Source organism: Danio aesculapii, chromosome 1 (assembly GCF_903798145.1).
Source record: "Danio aesculapii chromosome 1, fDanAes4.1, whole genome shotgun sequence".
Taxonomy (NCBI): domain Eukaryota; kingdom Metazoa; phylum Chordata; class Actinopteri; order Cypriniformes; family Danionidae; genus Danio; species Danio aesculapii.
In genome coordinates, this window is record NC_079435.1 from 53,646,256 (window position 1) to 53,658,287 (window position 12,032).

General features: G+C 31.8%; 1 protein-coding gene across 1 annotated transcript in view; it reads left to right on the top strand.

The window, feature by feature from the left end:
- Positions 1-9,617, top strand: part of arglu1b (arginine and glutamate rich 1b) — a 10,256-nt gene extending 639 nt beyond the window's left edge. Inside the window, exons 2-4 of the mRNA XM_056462899.1 lie at positions 1,027-1,252; positions 3,945-4,028; positions 8,658-9,617. Coding sequence (XP_056318874.1) covers positions 1,027-1,252; positions 3,945-4,028; positions 8,658-8,822 — 475 coding nt within the window. The 3' untranslated portion in view covers positions 8,823-9,617. The remainder of the gene's footprint in view (positions 1-1,026; positions 1,253-3,944; positions 4,029-8,657) is intronic.
- Positions 9,618-12,032: the final 2,415 nt, after the last annotated feature.

The following is a 12,032-nucleotide window of genomic DNA, read 5'->3' on the forward strand; positions in this document are numbered from 1 at the left end:
GTAACAAATGTAGAGTAAACAACACCTCAGTCATCACCACATCAAAAAGTACCGCTTAAGTACCAGTGTACTTTGAGCTCAAGTTGGTTTTATATTCACACATTCGGACTATAATTTAAGAAAAGTTATCTTTGCAAATTCTAAATAGTGAAGTCATATTAGCAGCTAATGGCTACCAAAGTACAACATTGTTCACAGTCAATAATGCTAATGTTATTTTCAAGTCGTCTTTGCATGTGAATTCAGACCGAATAGTCAAAACCCACTTATTTAAGATGGCTTTTAATACATACTTAATTTATTTTATCTGCACTATTGCTATATATATATATATATATATATATATATATATATATATATATATATATATATATATATATATATATATATAAATTATTTCTCTTGTTTTATTGCTCTTGTTTTATTGTACGGTGTCCTTGAGTTGCCAGAAAGGTGCCTTAAAATGAAATGCATTATTATTATCATCATTATTATTATTAGTCAAAGTATCATGGTAAACAATATAGGAAGCATGTCACTGAATAAATGTGTGATTATAAAATCAACTTTACCTCAATCCATTGTACTATCATCCATGTCACATAGTTCACCCAAAAATCTAAATTCTGTCACCATTTACTAATGAATGTACTCATTTACTCATTTATGAATGTAGAGACTATATAAAAAATATGATTAGGTTTATTATATAGCAAGCATTAGAATTTGCATAAATAAAAAATGATGATAAAATGTAAGATAGCTTTCAATATAAATAAGCTAACATCATGTTACATTTCATGCTGCTTTTCAATCATACTGCACCGGTTCATTTGGATGTGGTTTGTTGTGCACTGTGATTCAGTTATCAGTGTGTACACTTATTTAGATGAACTGCACTAACAGAGCAATTGTTTTAATCAAACGTAACCTGATAAGAACATACCCTAAAATAAAATACAAGCGATCCACCCTGTGCGCAGTGACCGATAGCATTCTGAATGAAAGCTCTGTGTTGAATCTCAGTCGACAGCAGGAGATCGAGGAGCGGCTGATTGAGGAGGAGACGGCGCGGCGCGTTGAGGAACTTGTAGCCAAACGTGTGGAGGAGGAACTTGAAAAGCGAAAGGATGAGATCGAAAGAGAAGTGTTGCGGCGGGTGGAGGAGGCCAAACGCATCATGGAGAAGCAATTGCTTGAAGAACTCGAGAGACAGAGACACGCGGAGCTCGCAGCTCAGAAAGCTCGGGAGGTAATGTGAAAAGGCAGCAAACATGCACAATTTTTGATTGTGATCCGATTGGTCGGTCTTGCTGGAGTTTTGTTGAAATTGGGCCTGTTTCACACCACAGACATGAAAGTTTTCAACATTAAATTAATGCATTGCATAAAAGCGTGTTGTAAAACAGGACTTTTTTTAAGCATAAAACTGATTTTATTTTACTATTATTTAGAAATTTTACACTGGGCCTAAAATTAACATTTTGTTCCCATACAATGCTGTACGTATATATGCACAAAAAAAAAAAAAAAAAAAAAAAAATATATATATATATATATATATATATATATATATATATATATATATATATATATACATATACATTAATTTCAGTTGAGGTCAGAATTATAAGCCCACCTTTGATTTTATTTATTTTTTTCTTTTTTAAATATTTCCCAAATTATGTTTAACAGAGCAAGGACATTTTCACAGTATGTTTGATAATATTTTTCTTCTGGAGAAAGTCTTATTTGTTTTATTTCGGCTAGAATAAAAACAGTTTTTAATAAAAAACAATAAAAAAATTAAGGTCTATATTATTAGCCCCTTTAAGCAATTTTTTTCGTCTGTCTACAGAACAAACCATAGTTATACAATAACTTGCCTAATTACCCTAATCTGTGTAGTTGACCTAATTAACCTTGTTAAGCCTTTAAATGTCACTATAAGCTGTACAGAAGTGTCTTGAAAAATTATTAGTAAAATATTATTTACTGTCATTATCGCAAAGATAAAATAAATCAGTTATTAGAGATGAGTTATTAAAACTATTATGTTTAGAAATGTATGTATGTGTGTGTGTGTTTATTTGTTTATTTATATATATATATATATATATATATATATATATATATATATATATATATATATATATATATATATATATATATATATATATATATATATATTCATTTTTTTTTTAATTTAGGGATTCTTTATGGGCCATAAATTATTTCACTAAAACGGCTAATCAAGCCAACAAATTTGGGGGAATAAAATCTAATTTTAAGTTATTAAATATTATTATATTAATTATTATTATTATTATTATCATTTAATATTATTTATTATCATTATTAGCAATTAATCATAATTATTTATTTTTAAAGGAATTACTTGTTCTATTGAACTAAAGTCATTTAAAATTAAAAACTATTCTTGATTTTATTGCATTTTGTTGTAATTTTAATCACTATTTGTACTATTTTCAGCTTTTTAAAATGCATTTTATGAGCAGTGTTGGGGGTAACACATTACAAGTAACGCAAGTTACATAATAATATTACTTTTCTAAGTAATAAGTAAAGTAATGCATTGCTTTAAAAAAAACAGTATTTGTATTTGACTTTTTAATGTGAGTTACTTTTTAGTTTAATCAATTAGCTTTTAAAAAATAAATTGTCAACTTTAAAGTAATCGCATTAAATCATGCACTCGATGAGAGAATGTGCTTCCCCCGAAAAAAGACAGAAACGAAAATGAATACTGCAAGTATTCTTATTATTTTAAATGCATCAAAGAAAATAAAAAGGAGACTTGACTAATAAAACAAAGTATAAAAGTAGCAAACACATTTTGTTAAACTTTTCAATAATCTATATATGGCATGTGTAGCTCTGGGGTCTGGAGGTTCTCAGAAGATAACATTATTCTAAATAATTATTTTTTTTTTAATGTGATTTTTAAAAGGTAAATGAAGGTTATAAAGTGTGTTGTCAAGCCGAAGAAAAAGTAACTTAAAGTAATGTAAGGCATTACTTTCCATAAAAAGTAAGTTACAAAACTAGTTACTTTTTTGGGGGAGTAAATCAATATTGTAATGCATTACTTTCTCCAACACTGGTTATGAGTGACTCAAGTACCTGCAGGAAAGAGGTTCCCCATTTATTGTGATCCAAACCGCTCCGAGACACTTAATGTGATGAAAACATTACAATGAAACAATGTTGTAACATTACAACATTATGTATCAGATTACATATTTATATAACAACAATAGTTTGATCATTTGAATATTGATAATATTACAATCATTGTTTGAATTCATTAAATTACTGACAATAAATGACAATTTAAACTGATATTTGCCGCTTTTATGGTGTTCATTTTAGGCCCTGCTCTTTATATTGTATTAGATATACACTCTATTGTATCCCTAAATTTCATGTTTCACCCTTGACAGCTTTCTTTAACAAACAGCTCATGAGTTCCACGAGTCTTTGTTTCTATGCACCTGAACTTCTCTATTCATCTCAGTTGCTTCTAAATATAAGTGATGAAAGTTGTTCACGCTTGTGTTCCTCCTATACTCCTATATTTGAGCTGACTGCTGCTCAGACGGCACTTCACTGTGTGGCCTTTTTTCTGAGAGTGAGATGTGAGTAGAGAAGTACCGAGAACACAGGTCAGTAGCTTTAAAGACCCTCCATTTCTGATTGGTGGTACACTGTACAATTAAAAAAACAAGAAAAAAACAAGAACAAATACCCAATTTGACACTGACTTCTCTAGGAATTTTATTGGTGAGTGAAGGACAAGTATACTGTAGGTTTACCCATGTCTGGTGAGCTGATTGTATCTTCTTTATCATTTATGTGTTTTCTCAAGTTGATAATTTGTAGTTCTGTTACTGCAACTCCATTGAAGCGTTTTGCGTTTGCAGGAGGAAGAGAAATCCAAACGCGAAGAACTGGAGAAGATTCTGGTGGACAACAATCGCAAGATAGCCGATGCTCAAGCTAAACTGGTATGTGTTGTTTAACGTATGATCAAATTATGATATTTCATATCAGATTTTTGAGTTTGCTCAAGTGTAGTAGTGCTGGCAAATGATCTAATTCATGTGAGCTATTAAAAATAGTTGAAGTAATACATTTAAAAGATGTACAAAAAAAGATTAATTACAAAGGAGAACTCTTAAAAGAGGCTGTAAAAATACCTGACAAAAGTCTTGTCGCCTATCCAAGTTTTAGGAACAGGAAATAATAAATTGACTTCTAGTTGACCATTTGGGATCAGAAATGGCTTATATGAAAGGCAAAGGCCTGTAGATTACACTTATTTCACCAAAATAAAATATGATCATGCTTTGATTTTTAATTATTTACTATTAGGACAGTAAGGTCTGACTTTGCTTAGACAAAAGTCTTGTAATTAACAAAAATAAAGTCATGGTGCAGTGGAAAAAGAATGAATATTGTGTATGACTCCCATGAGCTTGAAGGACTGCATCCATGCATCTCTGCAATGACTCAAATAACTTATTTATAAAGTCATCTGGAATGGCAAAGAAAGCGATCTTGCAAGACTCCCAGAGTTCATCAAGATTCTTTGAATTCATCGTCAATGCCTCCATCTTACCCCAGACATGCTCAATAATGTTCATCTCTGGTGACTGAGCTGTCCAATTCTGGAGCACCTTGACCTCCTTTGCTTTCATGAACTTTTATGTGGAGGCTGAAGTATGAGGAGCGCTTTCCTGCTGAAGAATTTGCCCTCTTCTGTGGTTTGTAATGTAATGGAAGCACAAATATCTTGATACCTCCACTCTGCAGATCTCTCGCACGCCCCTATCTGCAGTATTTGTGATGATTGTGATGCAGGTCAACAGACGATTCATCAGATAAATCTACCTTCTGCCACTTTTCCAAATGGTCTTAAGTTATTAAATGATCTGAAGTTATTCAAGTTATTATTTGTTGCTCTTACAACTGAGATCGACAAGACTTTTGTCAGGTAGTGTATATGTTGTTCCAAAAAATGTGTGTTTCATGAAAATGGCATTATATTGTAAATCAGCAGTTTTAAAAAAAATATTTCCTCTAACATGAAGTGCCAAATCATCCTATTAGAAAGATTTCTAATAATAATGTTGGAAATTCAGCTTTGATGTGACGGGGATGAATTATATTTAAAATAAATAGTATATTTATTTTTATTTAATTATTGTAAATATAAATCGTATTTTAAATTGGACGTTTTTTTTTTTTTTTTGCAGTATGCATTTTTGACAATAGAATTATATAAATAATTAGACTACAAATTTTTGAACAGCTTGTGAGTTGATGGAAAAACTTTGAGTTTTAAATAATTATAGAAAAATGAATGTAAATAATTTACTTTGTTTGATTAAAACTGGATTCAGAAACCCACACAATCTTACTGCTAAATGTGTATTAAACCGTTTACAGATGTGTTGTACTGAACTGTGTAAGTTTATAATTCAGATTTAAACACCAATGTCTGCCATAGCAATAAAAATAAAATGGAGTAAAAGTAAGTTGATGATTCAAAAGGTCCCCAGTAGGTGGTGACAAGCAGCCATTAAATTTTTTGCCCCTAATCCTTTATTTATTCTTTTTTTATTCATAAATGCTGATACATCCAGTAATAGAAAAAGTGCAGTCTTTAATAAAAAAACAGGCCACTGAATTGTCAATTTAATTTACCAATTACAATTTATGTTATTTTTTGATAAAGTAATATAGTTTTAAATAATACATTGCAGCAAATATAATCTTGTCAATACCTCTAGCAAATATTAATTATTAATATTATTATTATTTTAAGGTTTCTATTCACAATCATGGGAGAACTGTGATATACATACGTTTAAAGTATATTATAAGCATATTATATCTATATACATTTAAATATGTATATGTAATTTTTTAAAGTTATTTAAGATAAAAACTACAGCCCTGGCTGGGTCACTTGGCATTTCTGTGTGGAGTTTGCATGTTTTGCGTGGGTTTCCCACAGTCCAAAGACATGTGGTATAGGTGAATTGGATAGGCTAAAATCTGTAGTGTGTGAATGAGTGTGTATGGATATTTCCCAGTGATGGGTTGCAGCAGGAAGGGCATCCGCTGCTTACAACATATGCTGGATAAGTTGGCAGTTCATTCAAATGAATAACGATAAAACCATGACATTAAATGGACTAAGAATTTAATTTCACATATCCTTTTAAATGACCATTCAATATTGTGAATGTTCAAATCAACAATATTTTATGATTATGTAATTTTGTAATCATTTAATCCACAATAAAAAGTTAATCTGATTAAATCTATTTTAAAATGTAATATAATCTAATTACAAGTACAGATTTATTTTTGTTAATCTGGGTACGTTATCCAGATTACATATAATCTACCCTGCACGGAGCACAAATAAGTGTCATGGACGTGATTTAAGAATTCATGTATGAAGTGATAAATACTGTAATAGTTTTGAGCACCTAAAAGCCTTTTTAATTAGCACTCCATTGGCGATTTATTGTCTTCTCATATAGAAATGAATGGCCTCTGCACTGGAGCCATGTGGAACATTAATGCTGCATTAGTTCTACTTGACATGTTTTTTACTGTGGAGTTTTCCTTCTCAATTGCCCTTTAAAACAAAAGGAGAGCAGTGTTTAGTTCTGGTTCTGAAGAATCTTACAAAACAGATGTTATATAAGCAATCTCCCGAATTCAGAGCCATAAAGGTCAAGATTGTCCTGTCAACACGTGAAAGTGAACTGACAGATGCGGTCGCTTCCAGACAGCTTTCACAAAATTCGGTTTGTCATAAATGTCCTACACATCACAGATGATCCAAGATTCCAAATGAAACGGACTGTAAGTAAAACGCTCGTGTATGTTATATTGAACATCACAGAGAACAGCCATTTGCTTGAAGCTTTTAATCAAAGCGTGGGAGTAGTGATTATAAACGCATTTCTTAATATATCGTGACAATGTCCTGTGACAATTCTTGGGAAATTGTCTTGGTTTTTTGTATTAATTTGTTCAGTTGCAAAATTGTGAGTATTCCAAGACACTGCAATGCATATAAGCTGAGTTATTCAACATAACTGTATACTTGTTAGGATTATTGACATTCACATGAGAACACACTTTTTATTGTGTGTTATTAAAGCAATTCCACTTTGAATGCACTTGCAAGGAATAAGGGCTTGGGCTTTAGGTGATATTGGTAAAACTGACCCGATGCCATTGTCGCTAAAATTCAGAAATTGTAATAGGTGACATGCTGTAATTGATGGACCAGTCACAACAAACCTGGCTTCCTCAGACCAATCAGGCAGAGTAGTGTTTCAGATAGACAGGGTTTAGATAGACCATATCCTTGAAAGAACCATTTCAGAAACTGTGTGAAAAGAAGTCATGCTGTAGGAAAAAACTGTGGGTTTATGTCCTTGGATGAATGTAAAATTATTGTAGGAGACCTAGACCCAAATTGGATATAATTTTTGTTTGTTTTTATGTTACTGTTTTAAATCGAAACATTACATTTTCAGTATGTCTTTTGCAAAAATATACTATATTTAATCATATTTGCCTTCCCTGTCAAAAATTAAACATATAGAGAACACCATGTAATATTTGTGAAATGTATTATGACAGTTTTTAGCCTCAAACAGCAGAAACGTGCTGATTGTGGAGTATATATGTAGCTAATCTAACAAAATAACTTGCATTGATGGTATATGTTAGGAAAAAAAATTAAATAAAATACAAAACAAAATTACAAAAACAGCAAAAATCAAGAAAAACAAAATATATAGTTTTGTTAAAATGTTGTAGTTTGTGATCTTTTTGCAATATTTTTTGTGAATTTAAATGTATTATCTTTCCATTTTAAAAGATATTCTGTGACTAAAAAATTATTTTAATAAATATCTTTTTAATAAATCTGTTTTGTTCAAATGCACCAATATATATAACCCATATTCACCAAGAAATGTATAAAAGAATATTTTTTTTCCAAAATGGGGTGTACTCTTATATGCTGATATATATATATATATATATATATATATATATATATATATATATATATATATATATATATATATATATATATATATATATATATTAGAGAGAGATTTTACATGTATTTCAGTTATATTTGGGATTAATATGTTAATGTTTAGATGATTTGTGTACAATAAAATTGGCATTGTAGGGTTTTTCTATGTTTTTAGTGGGTGTATTATACAGTAGGAGACCTACTTTAGGTTTGTGTACCAAAAAAGGGATTCTAATTGGATTTACATTGTAAATCCTTTAATAAAAGCTAAGATGTGTTTTGTTTATTTAACGTTTTCAGCTCCTATGTTCTCAAAATCATTCCACATAAATCCAGATTAAATCCAAAAAATTTCCACATTTTCTGTCTTGCCCTGCTTGTAGCCCATTTATTTCTTCATATTAAGAAGCCTGTTCTCAATCTTCTTCTTCCCACATCTTTGATTTCATTCACATCTGCATTCTAATTTGGTACATACTATAGGTAACATCACTGGGTTTCAGTATACCTCTAAAATACCACACTAACAACACACTTTTTTTTTACTGTTTTACAGGCAGAGGACCAGCTCCGAATAGTTGAAGAGCAAAGAAAAATACACGAGGAGCGTATGAAGCTGGAGCAAGAGCGACAGAAACAGCAGAAGGAAGAACAGAAGATGATTTTGGGGAAAGGGAAGTCGAGGCCTAAACTTTCTTTCTCTTTAAAGGCTTCTGAGTGACGAAAACAACGTGGCCAGGATTTCTCCAGACTTTCTCCAGACCACTCTCCGTGCGAGGCGAGAAGTTCTCCGTAGGTCTCATGTGGTATTTCAAATTCTCAGAACAATGGGAACAATCATTTTGTCAAATACCCTTGTTTTTTTCCCCCTGGTTTTACCTGTCTGTTTTGTATTGCTGACTCTTGTATAGATAACCTCCACTTGTCCTCCATGTAGCGTCTGCAACCACGTTTGGTGCACTGCACGAGTAGGGTGAAAAAAGCCGGCCTGGCCTGCTCTTTCATCCAAGTGTACAAAATGGATTCCGGTTTCACTAATTTAAGACCACGACTGATTTTCCTCACCGAAAATTTGAAGTACTTTTATTTTTTTTAATAGTTTATTCATAGTATAATGGAAATAGAATGAAATTGGCTGGGAAATAGCTTGAACTTGAAGTCCATACCTCTATTTTGAATAGCACAGATCTGATTTAATGGTAACCAGTCGGAACGAGAAGCATCATAAAACAAGAGTAACCTCCTTTTACCATTTTTACCTTCACTTTAATACACTCAAGAATACTTTCAAGTAATGTAGACTCAAGAGGTAAAGAGATGCCGTAATAAAGGGTACCTGGTTGTTGCATGTCAATGAGCTGCGTTCTGTGTTAGTGATGAAATGCTTTAATAGAGATGATTGAGTGAAAGATTGCTGAATGGCCGGAGTTTGTGTTTGTGGTTAAATATTTGACCCAGTTATCAAGGATATGTCAAGAATCTCCAATAAATCCATGAATGTGTTCTGTTTCTGATACTTGCTTGCATATTTTGTATTAAATATGTTTGCATGATTAGATAAACCCAAATTAAATAGGATTTGATAATTAATAAAAATGTGTTTTTTCCTGATACAAACCCTAATTTTAATTTGATTAAGCACAAGTATGTGTAAACCAAATGGAAATTATAGACAATGAATGGCAGAAAGCTGAAATCTGCAAGACATGTGACCAAAAATACTAAGTGAGTTAACATTTTGACTTCAGGATGTCAACATCACCTAATGCTTTCAATCTTCAACCTAATTAATAGTTTGTTTGGCACCTCTTTTTTCGACCAATACACCATTGATTTCGCAGACCAGACGATGAAAGTGCAAACGCATCACACCTTTACACCTCTCGACATTCAATTATCTCTTACCTGTTAGTTTTCCCCATTGATTCCTGTTCAAACACGCAAAGCACAATAAACAAAAGTTGTCCTAACAAATGGTTCATTGATTTCTTTTCCGAAATATCCATGTTTTTTTCCCTCTGCATCCAACGGATGACGGAATGGCTCACACTCGTATGAGTAATACAGATTATTAAGACTTTTTGAGGTTTAGCTACACGACTAAGCGGATTAAGCTCGTGTGAAATGCCTTTAGTACAAGCTTCCATACGGGTTTAGATTAAAGAAAAGATTAGTTAATTCATTTCAAACACGCCGCCACGTTCGCGCGATTATTTACAGCGTTCATAAGTGCAATTCTGATTTGAAATTAGTGCGTGTGTAGTCTATACGCCGAGCCTTAATATTAACAATGCATTAAGAAATAGAAAATATTATATACAGTTAACTATAGGCTAAATATTGTAGGCAACACAGGCCCGTAGCCAGCCAGGTAAATAAGGTGGTTCTTTTGATCTCAAAAAGTGCATCTTTTTGCGGTTATAGGCCTCATTTAGGTTACTATTTAATTATGAGATTTAAATACTGCATTTTAGTGAGATTTTAAGTTACTACTTAAGCTAAAATGGATAGTAGGATGGTCATCATAAAAAAAAATAATAATAATAAAGTTTATTTGAATATCGGTCGCTTTTGGTGCTTCATACTTTTTCGTTGGTCATTTTTTTTGTTCCAAGATTCAGTATAAAAGTTGCTTGTACAATATTTTCTCTATTTAAAAACAATACAGTAGCGAAAGATGACTTCACTTCATCAGATTGCATGTTTTCTTGCACAGCTGGATGTCACGAAAAATAATGGCATTACCCAAAACTGATTAGCTGAAGTCAAACCGAAGCAACAGCCAACAGAGGACTCCACTAGGTCTTAAAACCTTTTTCAATGCTTTATTTTCACCGTTTATGATGCTATAGCAGGCAAAATAGGACAAATGAGCTCATGTATAGGACAAATTCTGGACCTGGTTCTGGATTTTTCGAACCACCCAAACCCCCTGGCTACGGTCCTGCAACAGATCGCAACTTTTCTTACAGTATTTTCAACATAAATGTTTGATCAATTATAATAGCGTTCGAAAATAAACCTTGGCTTTGTCAAAGTAAATAATGTAATCGTTGTTTGTCCTATTTATTACGTTCATACGAAACACCATGGTTAAACTAGGACTAAAGTTAGTACGGTATAGTAAAGCCCCTGGTTTAACTAGCTAATTTTCGTAATAACCATATTTTTAACGCTGTATTTTAGAGAAACTTTAGTTATACAAAATGTATAATCAATACTCATAGTTACTACACTTTATTAAACAAAACTATAGTTATTTCTTCTTAAAGGGGGGTAAAATGAACGTTATTGAACATCTTAAATTAGTTATTAAAAAAAAAAAAAAAAACATTGTCCATTCAGGCCCGTAGCCAGGGGGGTTCGAAAGACTTTGGCCCCTAAAGACCATTTTTGAGACATGTAAAAACAAAGGTCCCAACGCATTTCCTGTTTTCTATCTTTAATTTCTAGGGCTCCGAGAATCCACAAAGAGCCACATATTGATATGTTATGATTATGCCATTTTAACATGAAGTTATGATTGAATTGCCTCTTGTTACAGTTATAAAATAGTTTGATAACAAGCAGGAAAAGTTCATGGGCCAATGACATGACCACATTGAAATGGTCTATATGAGCTCATTTGTCCCATTTTTTAATAATATGCCATTATAAATTGTGAAAATAACTAATAGAAGAATACTTTAAGAAGAATAACCAATAAAAGAAGGCTTTTATTATTCAAATGGACACATTCTGACTAGGGAAATGAGCTGGCCAGTTTGTTATTTGCCTTTAAGCTACAGTTTTTAATTTAAAACAAGTTTTAACAGATTCACAATTTTGATTATCAATGATGGATGATGATAAATTTGCATTTGAAAATAAGTATTTTTTGACATATTTCTAAAATGTTCTTTAATCTCATTACATTTATATGGCTTCAAAA